The sequence below is a fragment of the Magnolia sinica genome, chromosome 9, assembly GCF_029962835.1.
Source record: "Magnolia sinica isolate HGM2019 chromosome 9, MsV1, whole genome shotgun sequence".
Classification (NCBI taxonomy): domain Eukaryota; kingdom Viridiplantae; phylum Streptophyta; class Magnoliopsida; order Magnoliales; family Magnoliaceae; genus Magnolia; species Magnolia sinica.
In genome coordinates this window covers 17591320-17613454 of record NC_080581.1, presented here as the reverse complement: position 1 = coordinate 17613454, position 22135 = coordinate 17591320, and the positions used below count along the sequence as shown (strand labels likewise).

Genomic DNA, 22135 nt, shown 5'->3' with positions numbered 1-22135 from the left:
ACCCAGCTCGACTCAGATTGACTCAGGTATTCTCTGATGTTGCTCACCAAGTGTTTGATGAAATGACTCAACGAAGTGTCGGCTGGTGACAAGGAAGGTATGTTTTATCAAACAGATCCCCCTTTTTCTTGATTTTGATGTTGCTTACAAGGAGTTTGATGAAATACCTATAAAACTGTTGCTGGTGTTTTACATTCAGTGAGAATTTGAAGGTGCAGTCCATGTGTTTGTGAAAATGCTGTATAGGCGAACTCGGCTCGATCTTGGCTCGAACTCGACTAGAACTGGCCCGAGCTGCTGACCGAACCAAGCCAAGATGGTCAGTCAGGCACGAGGACCGAGCCGAGCCGAGTTCAAGCTGAGGTGAGCTAGTGGCCGAGCCGAGTCGAGCTGAAGCCAACTCAACTTGGTTCGACTCGATGTACATCCCTACTGATGACGCCATTTGACAACGAATAAAGGGATGATTAATAGATTCTGCATCCTTGGGGCATAATGGGCAGCATCATAACAATCATCTTCTTGTTCCTCAAATGGTCCACAATTAGGACTTTGTTATCAACAACAAGCCAACCAAAGACTATGAACCTCATGGGACCATGGAATCACCATAAACAGGCTAGCAGATCAGTATGAGGTAATCTCTCGCTTATCTTAATGAATCGATATAAATATTAAATAGTGAAAGATCTTGATTTCTCCCCTTTCCATCTCCATCTATCTTCAACCATAGGATCCAAAGAAAAATTATGCAATCAGGCATGCAGCCTAACAAACTCATCACCGCTGACGTTTCATCGAAAAGTAGGAGACCCAGAAAGTACACCATCCAGGAAGCTAAAACATTGGGAGATCATCTCCCCCTTGTTGATGGCTAGGCTATAGAGACCACCAATTGAGGAAAAGCAGTCTATCATCAAGCCAAGAATCTTTCCAGAATCTTGTCTTCGCCCATTGCAACTATAATTCCTTTCCTGAATATTGTGCCTCCCATTACCACCTTCCATTATTCTTAACACCCTATACAACGACAAGCTGGCCATGAACCTTCATTCCTTGTGTACCATCTTTGTGCACAATAAGTAGTTTCCATAAACTGTCCACTTCTGAGCCAAACTTTCACAACCAGTTGCCAAGCAGGGCAGGGTTCATTATTTTGAGATCTTTAACTCCCTCCAAATTCTTGTGGTTTTCACACATGTTCTATCCAATCGAGTCAACTTCTTTTCTTCCATTTCTCTCTGAAGGAAATCCCTTCACAGTCTTTCTAAGTGGTATATAACTGACACTGGGCATTGGAAAAGAGACATGAAATTAATTAGCATGTTTGATAGTTGTTTTGATAAGAGTTAAATGACCCCTAGCAAAAGATGCTTTTCCAAGACGATAATTTCCTTTCAACTCTTTTTAATAGAATCACGAAGCCATTTAGGAGGTTTCCCAATGCATAGTGTTAGACCAAGTGAAGGGAGAGCTATCTACCTTGCATCCGAAAACTGAAGCCAGAGCAGACACCTCTAACTCTTGAATGTAGATGCCTAACATCTCACTTCTCAACATGTTGACGTTTTACCCATATACAATTTCAAACCATCTTAACCCTAAGCTGGCTACATGCTCTTCATTAGCAATATGGAGAAGTATTGTATCATCTACATATTGGAGATGGGATACCTAAAGGTTGTTTCTATTGACCAAGAAACTGCTAACCAGACATTCCTGCATTGCTCTTCCAATCATCTTATTAAGCTCTTATGCGATAACAATGAATAGTAGGGGGAGAGGGGATCCACTCGTCGGATCCCTCTCAAAGCCCTAGAGAAGCCTTTTGAAGACCCAGTTACCAACTTATAATCAATGTTTTTCGTATCGTTATTGTGTAATGTATCGCACCCTTGGGATACGAATACATATCGGTTATGGCACTAGAGATATAGGTTGTATCACGTAATTTATCACTGTTGTTGGGAAACATAGGGAAACATTGAGAAATTAGTCAAATTTTTCGATGAAACTTCAAGGATTGTAAAAAAAGACACCAATACACACTTTAAAAAAATCACTAAAAACAAGTGCACATAATAGGTTTCCTTTATACAGAGTCGTAATCTATGCGTTGTCTAACTAAACTGATGCAACTACATTCAAAGTCAATTCATAAAATTTATAAATGAAAGAAGATGTGTATGCAAATATAAGCATTACATTCATAAGAAAAAGAAGTAAAAAGCTAGAAATATACTTGTGGATTTCAAATTTTATATATATATATATATATATATATATATATATATATTACTTTTTACTTTAAAATTATTTTTTTCCGAAAAATCCTCAAATTGCCAAGAATGTGTAGATCAAGTTATATACATGTTTGATTTCGTGTTTGGATACTAAGATCGCAACCGATTTGGGAACAATTAGGGAAATTTTGATTTTTCCCCAATTTTCTGCAACTCTGCCCATCTCTCCCAAATCTCAAATTTGAAGTTTCAAATCCATAATTTTTCATGCAAAACATGAAGAATCATGAATTTCTTACCATTTGACACTATTTACAACATATAAAAACAAAAAAAAAAAAACAAAAAAAAAGAAAAAAAAGAATCAAAACTAAAAAATACACAACTTTTAGAATTCGGCCCCAAGAAGCTTTCGATCGTGATTTCGGAGAAATTTTGAAGATTTTCTTCCAACAAACTAGAGTGTATTGGTCAAAATTACCTTATAATGTACTAGGAAGAAGTTTTCTTTTGCAAAAATTTATATATATATATATATATATATATATATATATATATATATATATATATATATATATATATATAAAAATCAATTTTTGTGAATTTTTGCAAATTTTCCAAACAAACTAGCGTCAGTTTCCTTTTATCCCTTTTGATATCACACTCAGTATTGATGTATCACACGATACATTAAGAACTTGTAAAAGGAGAGGGTGGATATATCACACAGTATCACATTATCCACAATATATTGCAATATCGTGCGATATATTGCACAATACCATGAAAAATGGATCTTAAGCCAGGTTTCGTATCGCCGAGCTGAGTTAACAGATATATATACTCGAAACACAGGTTACAATTACTTAGTAATGAGCTGAAGAAACACATGTTGTTATCCAGCTTCACCATTTTAGACCAAAATCATACGCTGCAAAAGAAACTACAAGAAAACTTAATCAAGGTCTGCTTTACACACCAATTTTATGCTTGCCCTCTCTATGCCTCAACTCGACACATTCTTGAGCAGTTGGCCCCCCATCAACAATTTTCCTGCCAAAAAGAAATGCCCCTTGTACCTTGGAAATAATGCCCAACAAGAACCTTCTCAATGCTAGATGTTAATAACTTCTACCAATATTTTATATAGACTTCTAATGAGACTGATCATCCGAAAGTCTTTTAGACATATGACTCCTTTTCTAGGGATAAGAACAATAAAAGAAGCCACCATGTCTTTTCTAAGCACACCTCCATTATAAAATTCTGAAATAAGGTCGACCAGATCACTTTTCAGTGTTTCCCAGATCACTTGGAAAATAGCCATGGGTAAACCACCAGGCCCTAGCGCTTTGTCCTTCACAAAATGAGTACCGCTTCAAATATCCCCATCTCTTTGAATGGGCATACAGCACAAGTTGTACCTTCCTTGCCAATTCAGCCAAATTCTAAATAATCAAGCTTGGTCTATCCCTATTATCTGTTGACAGGAGATTCTTGTAATATTCAACCATTGCATTACAAATCCCTTGCTTATATTCCACCCTTTCCTCATCCACTTTGAGACAATGAATTCTATTGATTCTTTGTAAGTACTTGGTGTTTCTACCACGTTGTTCTAGCCAAATCGCTCACTATCTTCGCCTTCACTTAATTTCCTCTTCATGTGTCTTCCTTGGGTATTCGAATTTCAAGGATTGCCACTAGTTACATTCTTCCATGTGTCTCTGGCTCATTCGATGAGCTGGTAGAAACAGTGTAGTGTATGTGATTGATCCAGGGTTCAATCCCTGGTAACATTATCTTTCCAAAAAAAAAAAAACTTCCTTGATATTCAAAACATGGATCTCTTGTAGAATGGCATTTTTAGCATCTTCCACCGGTTTGAAATGATCCCAAGTTTTGATGAATTCTTTCAGCTTTTTCAGATTCAATGAAAACCTGAAACCTACTTGATTTTGTTGGAAGACCACCAATTCCGAATCATCTCAGCAAAACCTTCCTCTTCAAGCCGTATTAGCTCAAAACGGAAAGGAACAGGGCCTCAAATACCCATACGAGTCCCAAGCAGTACCAGGTAGTGATCAAAGACTCACTTTGGGACGCATATCACATGGCCCCAGGGTAATTTTTCTCCCAATCCCCAGAGATCGGGAACCTATCAAGCCTCCATGTTGTCAAATCCTCTGGTTTGACCAAGTAAAACGACAACCACCTAGAGGCAAATCAATCAGTGGATGACTGTCAATCCAATCTGAGAATCCTCTCTCTCCTGCACCCTCCTCTTCTTTCGTGTGGAAACCAGATGACATTAAAGTCCACACACACACACATCAATGCCAGTTCTATCTGGATCTTACTCTATTCAGCCCTTCAAAGAATTCAGCACTCAAGTAATGACAGCATGGCCCATACACCACAGTTAATGCCCAAGAGGATCTCCCCAAACTTTCTTTGAATAGAACAGAGAGAGAACCTACCAATGATCGTATCAATTTTAGTTAGTGCTGATGTATTCTGCCCAACTGCAATACCACCTAAGGCCTCAGACAACATCAAAAGCACCCAACCTGACACACAATTTACCCAGATAGATCACGGCAACAACAAATTAGGCAATTGCATCTTTTTGTCTTGAAACACCATGATTTATGCCCTGTTAGCCTGACATGTTTACTTTACAAGTGCCCTTCTGACGGGCATCCCAACCCACTAACATTCCGGGATATGATCTTCATTGATCACCTCCTGCTATATCCCATACCCAATTTTGCAAGGAAAGCAACTCATTTCTAGAAACTGAGTGCCCACCTACTCATTACTTTTCTTATCATAATTGACCAACGATTCAGGTTCTCTAGTTCGTGGTTGCCTTTAAGCTTCCTTCTATAGACTATTCCTTTCCCCACCCTCTGCTTTTTATATCCCTTTCCTCCCTGAATTGGACAATTAAATAATAATCCCCAACGCTGCTCCCAAAGGAAGTTCTGATTCACTTCCCAACATCAACAAGAGCTTGAAATGCTTCCCATCTTTTTGACCCTACTCTGGTGAGTGGTGATCAACAGTGATAAGTGATTGCTCTGTCATGTCCATTTGGCTACATGCTTCTAATTGATTCAAAGCTATTGTCCCCTCCACAGCCTGAGAACTTGAACGATCCACTAAGCTTGCTTGGATATCGTTTGAGGCTGCTAACTGCACTAGCTCACCCTTCAGATCTCTAGGATCGCATTGGCTTTTGTTCTTCAGAGCAAAGCTAATGCAGGACCGATGCATGAATTAAGTAACATGTGAGATCAAAAAAACCGAACTAAGATATTTCAGAAAAAAACACAAACGTCACCATATTCATCACAAATATCATGAAAATCAAAAGAAAATCATGCGTAATCCTGGCCTAAGCTACGAACATCGTAACATAAGATCATTAAATAAAACGAAACTAGGATCTAATGGATGTGGGGACATCCAATTAGCATAGGATATAGTCTATTTCAAAAGAAGAAACCTAATACAACCCGGGGTGAAAATTAGGGTTTGGGTAATTTGAGGAAAGTTAGGGATTTTAGGTTAGGGTTAGGGTTTCGGGGATGGAAGAATGGGATTTGATATAATGAGGGTGGGAAGCCAAAAGGAGCAAGTGGGATTCACATGTGTGGCAGTACGGTCACACGTGTGGTGTGAGAGGATAGTTTTAGGGCAGTTAGGGTTTGGTTTGTGGATGGGCATGGGAAAGTTGGGTTTTGGAGAAAACGAAGATTTGGGATGAGAGAATTAAGAACCTGAAGAGAATACCTGAATGGGGAAGAAAAAGGAAGACGGTGTGGGAATAGATGGAGACCCCGCACCTCCGTTGATGAAGATTAGCCTCGCACCAATCTTCCTTCCAAATCGCATGGAAGTATCTTCAAATCGCATGAAGATGGGAGAAGAAAGCAAGAGGTTTTCTCTTTTCTTTTCTTTTTCTATCACGAAATTCGATGAGGGAGAGGTCACACACCCTCCTCATTTTATAGATCCAAGAAGTTTCAAAAACTACAAAAATCTCCATGTCAGCTTTAACGAAAATAGCCCTAGTCTAAATAAAATCAACTAAAACACCCATAATGTGTCCAAATATAAAATAATCAAAAACTAAATCCTAAAATATAATAAAGTCTAAAACTGATGTAAATGATCAACGATCAATGGCCTAATCATGTGATCCATCCAATCCGATGGTCAATCGTCGCGTCATTCCGATCCAACGATCTGGATCACTCCATAAGCAGCTCATGCGCATCTTCCCAGTGTGGGGTCTTCTAGATGCTCGCACATGCACATGGGGTCTTCAGCACGATCACAAGTACTCGCCTAGCCACAGGAAAAGTGGCGCGGCCCGCCTCCTCCTCTGATACGTACATAAGTGACGTGATGTCCTCATCAACTCTCCTCGGCTAAGAAGCGTTCGCCTCGAGCGGACTAAAACTCCTGTAACGCTCCAAAATGTCTGGATATAAATGTTGTAGCTCGTCCTCTATAATCCACGTACTGTCGGAGATCCGCCTGTACTTCCACTTGACAAGGAATTTCTGAAATCCTCCATGTCGAGTGGAAACTGCATGTGTATCCAGTATGTCTTCTATCTGTTCGCTTCGAGTAGGCAAGGAAGGTAAAGGTGGTAATGGCTCTGATGAGTGGTCAGGTAAGGGCCATGGATTTGAGACTAGGTCATGGTCTGTGAGAGGGTTTGTGGATGGATCAACAGGTGAAGTGGCAGAACCCTTGTATTGTACTAGATCTTCCACATTAAAAGTAGAACTAATTCCCATGGTAGGTGGAAGGTCTACTACATACGCATTAGGACCCAATTTCTGCATTATTTTGTATGGTCCTGCGCTACGCGCTTGTAACTTTTTAATGGCCCCATGTGGGAACCGCTTAGGCCTCATGCGAACCATGACAAAATCTCCAACTTAAAATTCATGAAACCTACGATAAGAATCAGCAAACGCTTTGTATTTTTCATTATTTACATTAATTCGCTTCCTGACCTCACTATGTAACTCATGTATATGACGTGCAAACTCATGTGCAGACTCAGATGGCCTATGAGACACAAAATAGATATGAGATCTACAGGTTTCCTAGGTTTGTAGCCATGCACAAACTCAAATGGGCTCATGCTTATAGACCTATTGATGGAACTATTGTATGCTAACTCGGCTATAGGCAAAACGGTATCCCAAGTTCGGACATGATCACCGACAAGACATCCAAGCAAATTTCCAAGACTCTTATTGACAACTTCAGTTTGACCGTATGTCTGAGGGTGATAAGCAGATGAAAATTGAAGCCTTGTCCCCATCATGTGCCATACTGTCTTCCAAAAAAGCTCATAAAGCGCACATCACGATCAGACACTATGGTCTTAGGTAGACCATGTAAACGCACTACCTCCCCAAAGAAAAGCTTAGCCACATTGGAGGCATCCAACGTTTTCGAGCATGGAATGAAATGGGCCATTTTCGAAAAACAGTCAACAACCACGAATACTGAATCATGTTTTTTGATAGTTTTCAGTAAGCCCAACACGAAATCCATACTAATATCCTACCACGAAGCATGGGGTACTGGCAAAGGCATCTACAATCCTGTATTTTGCTTCCTCTGCTTTGCCAGTTGACAAGTCCTGCACTACCCAACAATCTTAGCTACATCTCGCTTAAAACTTGACCAATAAAATATATCCTCCACAAGGGCAATGGTCTTGTCCCTCCCCAAATGACCAGCTACCCCTCCTGCATAAAGTTCCCAAACTAAGAAATCACGAAGGGAGGTAGGAGGAATGCAGAGTCTGTCAGCTTTAAATAGGAACTCATCGATGATGACAACCCGCGACTGTCAGTAGACTGACCATCTCGTAGTGACGCATACAAATCTCCAAAATCTGAGCATGTAGGATACTCCTCTCTCAGCCGATCAAACCCAGTCACTTCCATTCTCATACTTTGGATAAGAGTCACCCAACGACTAAGGGCATCGGCAGGTTTGTTCTCAACCCCAGCCTTATGTTTAAAAACGAAAGAGTATTCCTAAAGAAATTGGACCCATTTAGCATGTCTAGGGTTTAGTTTCTTCTGGGAACCAAGGTAAAGTAAGGCCTCGTGATCAAAGAATAAGACAGATTCTTGTGGTAATAAATAATGCCGCCAATGGCACAAGGATTGGACGACCGCATAATACTCTGTCATAGGTGGAATATCGTTGCTTTGCCTCATTCAAGTTCTCACTAAAATAAGCAACAGGGTGCCCTTCCTGACTAAGCACACCACTTATACCTACCTCAGATGCGTCACATGCGACCTCAAAGACTTTAGAAAAGTCTGGAAGGCGCATGACGGGAGCTTCGCTCATCTTGCCTTTAATCTCCTTAAAAGCTTTAGAGGTAACTTTAGTTCATACAAACTCCCCTTTCTTGATGCAATCCGTGATGGGAGCCATAATGGAGCTAAATCCTTTAATGAATCACTTATTGAAGGTTGTCAAGACATGAAAGCTTCGCACCTCATGAATATTGCACGGTTCAAGCCATTCAACTATGGCACAAACTTTCTCAGAGTCCGCTCTCATGCCCTCAAATGATACGATGAACCCTAAGAAGATAACGCTCTTTGACATAAATGTACACTTCTTAAGGTTAGCGTACAGCTTTTCAGTTTTGAGGACCCCGCAAACTTGCCTCAGATGGTGGAGGTGTTGTTCCTTTGATGTGTTATACATAAGAATGTTATCAAAATATACCATAAGGAACTTACCCATAAAGGGTCTCAACACCTAGGTCATCACTCTCATAAATGTGCTCAAGGCGTTAGTCAAGCCAAAGGGCATGACTAGCCATTCGTATAGCCCATCATTCGTCATGAAGGTTGACTTCCACTCATCTCCTAGGCGTATACGTATTTGGTGATACCTGCTCTTGAGGTCAATCATCGAAAAGATTGTGGCACCCGCCATCATGTCTAACATATCATCAAGACGTGGTATGGGAAATCGGTACTTGACCGTGATTTCATTGATGGCTCGACTGTCCACACACATGTGCCACGTGCCATCTTTCTTGGGCGTGAAAAGCGCTGACACGGCGCATGGACTCATACTCTCCGTAATGAAACCCTTTCTGAGGAGTTCATCTACTTGCCTCTTCAACTCCTCATACCCCAAAGGGTTCATTCGATAATGAGGAAGGTTTGGTAGAGTCGACCCAGGGACAAGATCAATAGCATGTTGGATGTCCCTCATGGGTGGAAGCTCATCTGGTAAGTCCTCTGGAAATACATCGTGAAACTCATCCATAACTGGCTTCACCTCAGGGGGTCCCTCTACACTAACCTCGGGTGTAATTTCTCTCGCCACTAAGGCGTACGCCATCAAATCCACCGTAGTCTCTCTCTCAAACTCCTTGGCGTTGATCACATGGAAAGCCTTAGGTTGGGATTTCCTCATATCCCTTGGGTTCCCCGACTTTCCCTCAGTTTTCTTCTTCGCATTGCTTTTTGGTGGGATAGGAACTAAAGATATCTTTTTACCTTGATTTATGAATGAACATACATTTGAGCGGCCCTATATCATCACATCGTGGTCAAATAGCCAAGGCCATCCCAAAATGTTGTGTCTAACGTCCATAGGTAGAACATCACACCATAGCGAATCTGAATAGGATCCAAAATTAACGGGCACGAGACATCGCTGGGTAACAGGTATGGACGATGCATCCACCCATGATACTTTATAGGGCTGAGGGTGCGGTTCAGGTTTCAACCCCAAACGGGACAAAGTGCTAGTGGAGACCACATTGGTACAACTGCCACTATCGACAATCACCTTGCAATTCTTCTCTCCACATTTTGCATAGGTGTAAAATATCATAGTTCGACGCCAATCATCATTCTCCTTAGCATTGGTCAAGGCGCACCTGACTACTACAAGTGGTGTAGTCTCTTCTCCTTCTACTTCTTCATCATTAGCACCATTGATGTTGGGCTGATAAAATTCTTCTTCAAGATCGCCCTGTTCATCTCCTTCTTTCTCATCATCATCAATTACCAGGGTTTTGTTCCTCTTTTGATGGACATTGATGCGCATAGTGACCAATCCCATGGCAATTGAAGCATTGCATTTGCTCACCTCCCCTAGAGCTAGCATTTGTTATCCCCTTTCCTGTGACATCTCTAGGGTTGGGTTGGGACCCAATTTGGGGCCTAGACTAATTCCCCATGTTAGGCTTAGCCCATTGAGAGTAAGTCTTGACACTTGGACCCTGAGAGTCATAACGCTTACCAACTGATGCCTTGAGGTAGTGTTCAATGTCTTGTACCACTTGGTACATATGCTCCAATGTACCAACATCACGAGAATAAAGTTCTAGTTAGATCTCAAATCGGAGGCACATCCTAAATCTGGACAATGTAACCATCAGGTCCTCCTCAAACTTAGCGATGTAATCTGGAACGGTCATGGATCCTTTGCGCAAAGCCTGCCACTGGATTAGGAGCCTTTGACGATAAGAAAGAGGGAGATACTTTTCTTTAAGGACTTCTTTCATCTCGGCCCAATGCACAACTGTGGGCTTTACTTTCCTTTCAATTTTATGCTCCATGTTGGTCCAAAAAAGTTTGGTTTGGCCCATCAACTTCATCTTGGCAAATCTTACTTGACGGGTATCAGACATATCATACCACTCAAAATAGTGGTCCATGTTTGTCAACCAATCAAGGAATGCTTTGAGGTCCAAGCGACAATCAAAACTGGGGGCATGAACTTTCACACCTTTCATGACTTGTGCATCTGGATCATAATGCTCATAACGCTCCTCACGTGGTGGTGGCACGTGTGCTCGACCACGGCCAACGCCTTGACCACGATCATGCTCCCGCCTATCAACTTGATTTCCAGCCTGAGATTAAATGTCATCACCCAGTACTGGGGTTTGCCTGTAAGGAGGCCTCAAGTTAATTAACACGTACATTGGTCACAATTAATTGAGTGGCAGTGGTTCTATTGTGTGCTTCAATGGTCGTCAGACGGTTATTAATAGCATTAAGGGCCTTGGCAATCTGCTCCAGATTCATATTGGGATGTAAATCAAAACCACGTCCTGAACAAGTGGGCATACATAAGGAAACTCTAAAAGGAAACCCTAGATGCGACACAAAAATCCTATATGGCCTAGATATATATGGGGACTCAACAAAACCTAAAAAATAGGTCTGACTAACTCAACGAAATATTGTCCCCTTCGCAAAGCCGATCACGCGGGACTCAACAAAACCTAGAAAAAGGGTTTTTGTAGAAAATTTCCACCACAAAGACGGATTGACAATAGACTAACCTACGCTAAAACTGTTCTCTGATACCAAATTTGATGCAGGACCAATACATGAATTAAGTAACATGTGAGATCAGATAACCGAATTAAGATATTTAACAAAAAAACACGAACGTCACTATATTCATCACAAATATCATGAAAATAAAAAGAAAATCATGTGTAATTCTGGCCTGGGCTACAAGATAAATGGATTGATTCGCCATGCTCTAACAGTTCGAGCTTTTAGGGCAAGTAGGTAATTGTCCTGCGTCAGAAGCCGATGACACTCGGGAATAGCCCATTGAGATATATTCATCAAAAGATGTGGCGTTGTAAGAAAGAAGGGGGTAAAGGCCTCCAGACATGTTGCCTGCTTCAACCCTTCCCATGAGCAACGGTTCGGATCTCGACTTGATGAGTCTAAGGGGCCCTTGCACAGAACCTTCACTTGCTACGACGGTATCCTTGTAAGAGAGAGGGTCTTGAAGACTTCCACCATCATACCTACAAATAATGTTCTCTCTCTCGTGTTTCTCCATGTACAAGGCATGTGGCGCAAACTGCCTCTCCATCTAATGGACACGTGTCCCATCAACCTCCACAAACACTAATGGTCTACAGGAGTAATGAATCAGCTGCACCATCTTCCTCGTCCTGAGACATTGAGGCCCTATAGGTGTGTGCCTCCTCCTGCAGCGTGCTTTCATTGCTACAAGCTTCTGGAATACGCCTAATTGTAGAGACGGATCTTTCATCCTGTGCTCCACCATCTCTGGCATTAGATTCAGCCTTCTGCTGTGGATTTTGAGCCTCGCATATGCCACCATTTCTCTGCTGAGGGATTTCGGGTCAATTTCTTCGACAGACCCTAGGCACGAACCCAATTCCCTTATTACTTCTTCCAACCAAAGCTCCAATGGGATTCCATACAGTAAGACCCAATTCACTTCAAAAACCAAGAGACCTACATTCCAATTTCCTCTGATTCTAACAGACTGGCCCCGTTAGCATGAAGGATCTTCCTTCTAGTAGCCTGTCTGGCAATATTCCTAGTTCAACTACTAACCACCAATACCAGCTGTTTAAATATACAATTGAAAAGTTTTCCATCTTTAAGCCCCATCTGAGACAAATCCATTTGGTCATCTTCCCATCAGAGTGATGTTCCACTATTAACCAAGAGCACATGTCTGCTCGTGAACTTTGAGCATGCCAGCAATTAAGGACAGATTGACGGTGACTACCTATCGTCTGACAGTTCTGTTTTCACTATCTTGCTCTGGTCACTTTGTTTCAGGGGTTCAAAGTCTCCTCCACCCCATGTTACAGTATTTGAAGACCTTGCTAAAATGTCCCTGAAGGATCAGATTCCCATGCCCAGAGCCTCCTCCGGATTCCTGACACATATCACTGGTCCCCCAGATCCGCTGAGCTGTTTCCAATCTCCTGGTGTCTCGCAATTAAAGCTATAAGACTTCCCTTGTTTCCCAGATTTGCGAATCTCATGCCCATATTTTGCAATATTACCTTTATCTTCCTTCCTTGCACAACTCTCCCATCAATAGCTTCAATCGCATCCTCCACTCCCTGCTACTGTGCCCGATGAAGGCAAACCCTCTGACAGTTCCTGACTTGTGATCAACTGGGATTACTGCATTAAATACCTTTCCGTACTTACCAAAGTGGTATTTAAGCCCGTTATGCCCCAATTCAATAGGATAACAATCCACAAACAATGTTGTTCTTACCTTAGCAAGATCCTGGTTTTCCTTTCTTTTTCCCAACATCCTCCCATTCCTCCAGCTCTTCTTTCTCCATCTTCATATTCCATCCCTTTGGAAGGAAATGGATTTCATGACCAGAATACCTAGATATTAATTCTTCCACCTGTCCACGAAACAGGTGGCAGCGGCTGATCCACAATGAACAAGTGCATGTTGCATGCTCTGTTCCTATCAGTGATAAGAGACATGCACTATAAGCTATGAAAGAAGGAAAATCTTCTTCTTCTTCTTTTTTGTTTGCGCATCTGTTCCTATCAGTGATAACAGAACACAAATAAATGCTCATTGCACCTTGAGTGCACTTAGCGCCTTTAATACACAGCCTTTTTTAAGCATTTGGGCATCATAGACTAATAGTTTTTCAGACCCTCAAAGATAGGATAACGAAAAAAAAAAAAAAAAACAGAAACAAAAACAATTCTAAGGCCTCAATCTCTCGATCTCAATTGCAAATGGGAAAATTTAAACCTAAAATTACAGTCATAGAATGCTTATTTCATAACAAACTTTTGAGGAGGTGAACCAATTCCCACCCTGGACCACTGATGTAATGACAAAAACCATCTTTTCTCTGATTAGGGCATATAGTGAATCAAATAAAATTCTCTTCATCCCAATAAAGGTTCTCTTCTTCTCAAATTCTACAAAGATGCCACCATAGAAAAAGCGAAGTTCAAAAGTTATCTCCATGCTAGTGCGAAATGATAGTGAATGGAAAACAGTTCAGTAGCATATTTCCGAAGTGAGTTGAATTTTCTAGATATAGACAACATAATCTATCACAAATTAGTGGATTAATTCTGTTCTCACACTTCACTAAAATTTTATAACACAACTGGTATTGAATGTTGAAACCTCGAGGCTGCATCTGGATGCACAAGTACATTGAATTGTGAACAGTTGGTTTAAACAAGTGGGGACGACTAAATTATAATGGCCTTTCCTAGTATTCATAAAAAGGAAGAGCCCTAAAATTGAAGTTCGGTATATGTGTGATGGGTTGGGTTAAAAGAGTTAGTGGTTCGTCATGAACTCCAGTCATCCAGAAAACAAGCAGCATCTAAACTGGAGACGTGAACTTGGTATTTCAACATAAAAAACAAATTGGTGGAAGTAAGAGAACAAGAAGCACTGTATCTATTCAATTTGAAATATCATCTACGAAGAATGGGATGAAGAAATCAGTATGGAAAGACACTAATACATTCACAGGATTGGTCTGAAACAGCTCAAATGGAAAAGGGAAAAAAAAAAAAGCAGCTGCATTGTTTAAGAAGTTTTGAAAAGTCTATAATAAGTGCATGTTTGGAAATGGTTGCAAGTATAAAGAGAAGAGTGGAAGTGTCTGCTTCAAACTGTTAGCAAGTCTAAATGGCTAGGAAGTAGGAGTGGGGTGGGAGCAAGTCCAGAGTGAGATATGAAGTGAGCAACACCTAGTTAGAAGGTTGCGACAAACCAAATACGAGTTAGAAAAATCAATAGAAGAATATAAACTATTTACCGAGAAATAAATACATGCTAAATTTATTTAAATTCAACCAAAATAACTTTATTTTTAACACAAAATGTCAACACTTCCTAAAGCAACAGAACTATGATTTGCATTTCTCAAACACAATGTACAGGGAAATTCTCTACCGTCCAACAAGAACCAATCCAAGTCACAAGATAGACCAGTATTATCTTAAAATGCATACTGAAGAAATATAACCTTCCTTTCTATACCAAAATATTGTATTGTGTATCCAAATTACATGACACAGGAGAATAACTCATTACAATGAAACTGTTAGGAGGTAAACAAAGTCCCACCATGCACCATAGCTACCACGATAGAAGCCATACGCCGCATTGCAAGGGTACTCTCAAGCAGGACCCGCATGGGTCCAAACTCCTCTATAAGTAAACAATTTCTACGTGGGAAGTCTGTAACAGAAACTAATGAAACGAAATTGCCTATCTGTTTATGGGTTCAAGCTGAACTTCCATTCTGTCGGAAGGATGTGATTCCCGCTGGGTATATGTTCGGTTGGAAGGGAGAAGATCAACAGAGTCATCATCTTCACTATTCCCCAAAACCCAATTACCATTTCCCAAACTCTCTCTTCCTCTTCGCTGTGTTTCCCGATACTCCAAATACACGACCATTAAAGCACCGACAAAAAACCATGCTATCAAAGCCCAGTTAAGTCCATGGACATTTTCACCCACATATCTCTCTCCCAAATGTTTCATCCCACTAATAAGTGCCCCCATCCCTGCCACGACCGCACTCCTCCCAACAATAACATGCGAATATTCCCAAAGCACCCTCCTCGAAGAGATTTCGTCACCATTAACCAGCTTTTTGGGCCGTAGAAATGCATTCACTGGCTGCATATATGCCAAAATTATGGCAATCACACCAAACTTCACATGTACAGAGCTAATGAAAAAACCCCGAAGTTCAGCTGCAGCGAAAAGAATGCCAAGTAGGATGATTGCGAGTCCCGAATACTGCAAGTAAACATGAATTTGGTACCATCCATCACCCTTCAAATGCTTTAAGTACCTGGCTGCCAATATTCCACCAGGAAGCAAAATACCCCAAGCCACAAACATCATGAACCCATGAACAGCTAGAACCGGGCGCAAATCCTCTTCAGCCTCTGCTGACCCACGCATAAGCAGGACGCGGACAGGTCTGCTGCTCGTGGCTGAATGCATGTTCCGCTCACTCAAATGGTCCTCCGACCACTGAGCACCCATGGCCCACACAACTCTAAGTGGCGCCATTGGATCAATAATATTTTTACACTCCAACCTTCCACTGCAGGAAGGTGCCAATGGACGTACAAACTCGAACGTGATGATACCATTTTCCAATTTGCATCTTACGTCTGTCAGATTTTCGGGCGTTGGATGCAGGCTCAGTGCATCCCGGCCATCTATCCAGTATGTGCTCACACGACCTTTACCACTGTTGTCAACCCAACCTACATATGCAAAGCTATTCACCATTCCACTGCCAAATGCAATCGCAAGGTACCTGCTTTTTTTCTCGCCTCGGACTGCAATTGAGATTGAATTCGAACCGTCCAATAATGTCCAAAACAATGTGACTTGCTGATCATCCAGAATGATGCTGTTATTATACATATCTGAAAGACCCCCATCGACCACCTGAACTTTCCAACCCATTTTCTGCTCATAAAGTGACTGATAATAAACTTGGTCAGGAGTATTCCGATCAGGCAACCAAACCAACTCTTTTGGACTGGAGGGGACCCCCTCCGCTTCTGGCCCACCTGCATAGACAGTCTCCGATCCATTTCTTGAAGTAGCATTCCCGCCAATTGGATCAGAAGTAATGTAGAGAGCAACATCATGCCCAGCCTGAATCAAGAACTTCACTGGAACCCCACGTTCAACTCTCAACACCGGAGCCTCTTTCTTGTTAATATAAAAAACTTTTGACGGATTTGGGGGGTTCGGATAATGCGACGCGGGCCCCACTGTGACGGCAAGTGGAGTCTTCACATCTGCAAAAGTAAGATCTTGGTCTTCCATGTCTTTCGCCTCCAGTGGCCCAAAACAATCATTTACCTCCTCCGAAACATTAAGACTCAAATGCCCATAAGTCACAAGCCGAGGACCCCCGTGGTTTTGTGGCAGGTAATATGGGTGTAGTGTATCAGGCGGCCTGATCAATCCTAAGGCCCAAATCACAGTCATGTTGCTGGTTCTATTCACAGGTACATCATATTTCTGATCAGCGGACATGAGCGACCGTGTGTAACGGACGAATGAAATTCCATCCCGCCTGTGGCCGTAAACCAATCGGGTATTGTTAACCAATTCCGCATTATCTGACCCCTCATACATGGTGTCAGGGCACACCCCCTGCACAATACCGTCCTTGTTCAGCAAGCACTCACTGTACTTAGTAATGAAGTAGTCATCGGCAAAAGGCATGCCATCCTCTGTGAATCCAGTAACTGCCACATCAGCATGGAGCATAAGTGACGATGACAACCCAGGTACGGCCCAGCCAAATGCCATATAGTACCGGGAATCGATGGCTGCTTCAAGGCCGATATCGATCGAATCATTCTCCGAATTCAACGTCCAACGGACGCGGAATTCAGGGGATAGGCTCCTACAGTTATCAAACATCGTGGGCTGTTTGTAGGTCCGTTTTCTCCGACTACCATCACTGTTTCCCGGCGATGGGACCGGCAAGATCGAATCCGATCCGTTAATTGGGTTCCTGATCACAATGAGGCCGAAATCGGACGCAGTGGGGGGATCCCACACCGAGACAACCCCAATCTGATCCCACGTGTGATTTTTCAGACTCACTACGAAGCTACTGTTCTTATAAGTCTGATTCAGGCGTTGATCAGAGAGCTGGAATCCTAGGGTGAGGTTACTCAGATCGGGGCCGCGCGAACCCCACCAAACCACATCGGAGCCGTCGATCATGTCGAATTCGGAGACCTTGAAAGAGCAGCCGTCGATTATGGTGAAGACGCCGCGGAGCTGGTGCTGGAGCATGGAAAAGTCCGATTGGAATCCACTGTAGGGACTTTCGGTCGAGCAGTTTTGAAGGGAAATTGCGTTGCAGGAGGAAAATAGGAGGAGAAGGAAGAAGGAGGAATACAGATTTAGGTAGTCCGCCATGGGAATTAGATGTAGTTGCAGATCTATGACTTCTGAGGGAGAGAATAGGGAAATAGTACCTGGACCTAGGGTTTGTTGTTGCAGTTGCTTTGGTTGTAGTAGTTGTTGTTGTTGCTACTGCTATCGTTGTGGGCAAAACAGATAGTAGTTGGGGAGTTTCGTTCTGACAAAAAAATAGCTTGCTGTCGGAGAGTTTCGTTGTGGGCGTGAGATTTTTGGAATCTGGAGGTGTGGAAGCCGTAGTGAATACGTTCACATACGACGGAGAAAAGGGTTCACAACATGCAACGTCTTACACGCTTCATTTTCCCGCCAACGCGTTACTTGTGCTGAATATCTGAGCCGTTTATATGGTGGGACACACCCCATCAGAAATTCCCATTATAGGCTATAATATAAGGGGTAGTCTAATTTTTTTCGTTGTACCTCTAATTGAAGTAAATCGATCATATTTATTTAATTTTTTTTTATGACTGGTTTTCCAAAGTGATGGTGACAGCCACCTTTTTTTTATAGCAAGGGGCCGTATAACCCGAGGAGAAAAACATTAAAATCGTTAGGCACACCGTGATGTTTGTGTCTTATTCACGTGGTTAATTCCATCGGCTCTTGATTATTTTATATAATTTTATATGAGGAGCTTTTTTTTTAAAGAAAAAAAGGCAAATCGAAAGCTCTAATGGACCACACCATCCGAAATGGTGGGAATTGAACACATACAATTGAAAGCTTTTTGAGGACCCATAAGTTTAGGAACAAGTTGATAAGTTTGTTTCCCTTTTATTCATGAATTTGTGACCTTACGAACAAGTTGGATGACAAATAAAATCACCGTGAGCCCTAAAGAGAAAATAGTTTTTAATGATCAATGTTTCTTGGACCACTATTTTCTAAGTTGTGGTCTACTTGAGCTTTGGATTGGCCTCGTTTTTGGGCTCATGCAATGAAATATGTGGTTAAAAAAGATGGATGGTATGGATAAGTCACATACATCATGATGGGGTCCATAATTTTAAATCAATATTACAAAAAAAAAAGAAAAAAAAAAGACCAATTTTGGAGACAAAATTCCTAACGGATTTCATCCCCTTGCAAACAGATGAAGAAATTCACTGCTACTTATTTACATATATTTACTAAATTAAATTAAAATCAAACAACCCCTAAGTATCACTAATATTTTCAGCTGTGTAAATTTTAGGTGTTACTTGTATTGCCACTCTATGTGTGATGTTTCAACAATATCGTTGGTGAATTGATATCACCCAAATCTTGTTTGTTAAAAAAATTTCTATTTCAAAATTTTTAAAGGGTAGATGGTTCAATTTTTCGAGAATAATATTGATAAAATTGCATAATATTATTATTATTACAACATAGGCAATATTAGGACCACACTCTTTTGTTTCCTTTCCAATAGTCAACAATTCTTCGATAAAATATCATGTATTATCAATATTTTGAAATAATAATGGATGGTAGGATGGAAGATTGGATGGTTGGATGGACAGATGAGTTGGTTGGGTGGATAAATGGCATGGATGAGATGATTAGTGTTATCGCCAATTCAATCAAGCATTATTACTAGTGTGATCGAGGGTCTAAATTAAGTTTTTATGTGTGGGTAAACTGCATAGTCGTGCCAGAGTACACTCAACTCAAAGTCTGATTGAACCGCTAGTGTCCCCCGCATTGAGTTAAACAGATTAGAGACTGGGATCAAAGATTTAAGGTTCTCTCAACCACTAATGTTTGAATTTTGTTCAAGCAATTTGTGAAATGGTAGGGGTTAGCATATTCGAATAAGTTCTTTTTAACTTCATTACAATAGAAGTGAATCTATGGACTTAAGGACTTGTTCTTTCACCAATATTTTAAGTTCAATATACTTCTCAAATGAATAAGGATACACATACAAATTAAAGAAGATAAAATGTTGTCGATTTCATTAATATTTAGAATTGATACTCATTGTAATCGACAAGTTACAAGACAAATCAAATGAATAAACAAAAGTAAAATGATAAATACTTGATGCATCTATTAGAATAAACGATCAAAGTGGGTGTGATCAGCTAAATCGAAACTTAGATGATCATAGTCCTACAACTTAAGGTTATAGAAATTTACTTATACTCTTAAGGTACTATAGCGGGAGCTACTAGACAGTAGCTATGTAAAACTAGGTTAAGTTGAGTTATGCCAAGAAAGATAAATGAATATGATTTAAAAGATAGGTTACTATGTTTGGTGGAGTGCCTCGAGTTCTTCTTCAATTATTCCTTTTATAAATTATTGAGGTGGTAAAACACTTGTTGGGGTTTCCGGATCCTTCGTATTTACATTGCGGGATTTTCAAATAAAGGGATCCCCTTGATTACTCTAGAATTAGCGACGTTGATTGAAAAATAGGACTTTTGTTACATTTGGACTACCTAGCTTCTCAGATCTTCTTCTCATAATTGATCTGTTGTGGAGTGTTTGTAGTCCACTAAGGACCAAGTCTAAATATGTCAAGATTCCTATGATCAAGACAACCAGGTCAAGGGCTAAACTCGGATTAATCTCGGTCATTCAATGTCTTTATTGATGAACCACTACAAAGATCAGGCTAGGGACGACCAAAGTTTCTTTAGATTTGGATCAGCAAATCAAATTCCTGAAACCCTTATAGGCCAATCGAGGTGTCAAATCGACTATGGCCTCTCTCCTGGTAGGCCCCTTCACTTTAAGGTGTTGGGCGGTTTAGATCAAATCTCATCCTGCACTTAACCATCCTATAGGTGATGGTTTTGAGCGATAGAAGGATTTGACACCTGATACCACGGTGGCATTGGTCCAAATCTGATCTAGTTCTCATATTCTCTTAATTTCGATAGATATACGAAATAGAGAACCTAACGGGGCCGATATGTTTGTCTTTGTAAATTTGAGTCTGAGCCATGGTTGGTTTCGCTTGGACATCGGTCTGATCTTCGGATCTTCAGAATCTTCTCAAATGTTATAGCCTCTCCAAACGTCTTTGGGGAAATCTCCTATTTTGGAAGAATTGTGAGAGACAGCCTCACCGAGAATATCATAGTCAAATTTGTGATATATGATCTATTTTCTCAGCAGGTCTCTTATAGACATATTGCGCGTGCTGCCATATTAATGAACCTGATAAATATAATCATGTGTCATGCGCTGATTTGCTTTTCTAAAGGCAGGCATAAGGGTTCGTATATTTACATTTATAACTACGTATTACTGAGAGAAGCACAAACGAGGAAACTCTTGGATGCAATATTTTAAATATCAATAATATCAACTGATATATCCCACTATATATCTTGTATCCCACTCGTGCGATACGAAATGCATAGGTAGTGCCGATATATCCCACATGTTCGATCGATGAGCATTTTCAATTTTCAATTATTTTTTAATTATGTTAAAATAATGTTAAATGGTTATAAATTTATTTATTCTTCATGTTTTGCATGAAAAATCATATAGTTGGAGTTTTGATTTCGAATCTATTGATTCTTTATGTTCTCCATTTTTTTTTTCATTTTTGATTTTTTTTAAACCAGTTGTTAATTGAGGCTAATTTTGAAGTATTTAGGAGTGTTTGATGAAATGATCATCATATACACACTAATTTTGAAATTTGAGTGTAGGTGGTCCGATTTGGGAAAAATTCAAAATTTTCTCAAATTCTCTCAAATTGCTCGCAATGTTGAACTCTAAATATGAAATCAAGCATATATGAGGGCTGATCTACTGAGTTGTTAAGTCCTTGTCAATTTTTTAAAAATGAAAATTATATTTAATTAAAAAATTAATAAAAAAATATTTTTTTTTTTCACAATTTCCATTCAACTAACTGTTAATTAATACTAATTTCGAAGTATTTATAAGTATTTAATGAAATAATCATCACATACACTCTAAATGTTATGCATTCAATTTGAATATAATTGCATTAGTTCAGTCAAACAGCGCATAGCTTAGGACCATATACAAAGGAAACTTATTATGTGTATTTTCTTTTTGAAATAGATAAAATAATCATCACATACACTCTAAATGTTATCCATTCAATTTAAATA

General features: G+C 40.4%; 1 protein-coding gene across 4 annotated transcripts in view; it reads right to left on the bottom strand.

Moving 5' to 3' along the window:
• Nucleotides 1-18375, bottom strand: part of LOC131256992 (cytochrome b561, DM13 and DOMON domain-containing protein At5g54830-like) — a 28832-nt gene extending 10457 nt beyond the window's left edge. For 2 of the 4 annotated variants that reach the window (XR_009177039.1, XR_009177041.1), the window contains exon 1: nucleotides 18101-18375. Coding sequence is in view for 2 of the 4 variants with exons in the window: in XM_058258132.1 (XP_058114115.1) it covers nucleotides 15336-18041 (2706 nt within the window). In the remaining 2 variants the exon portion in view is untranslated. Of the gene's footprint in view, nucleotides 1-14958 lie in introns of those variants that run through there. The other 2 variants (XM_058258133.1, XM_058258132.1) reach the window with 2 other exon arrangements.
• Nucleotides 18376-22135: the final 3760 nt, after the last annotated feature.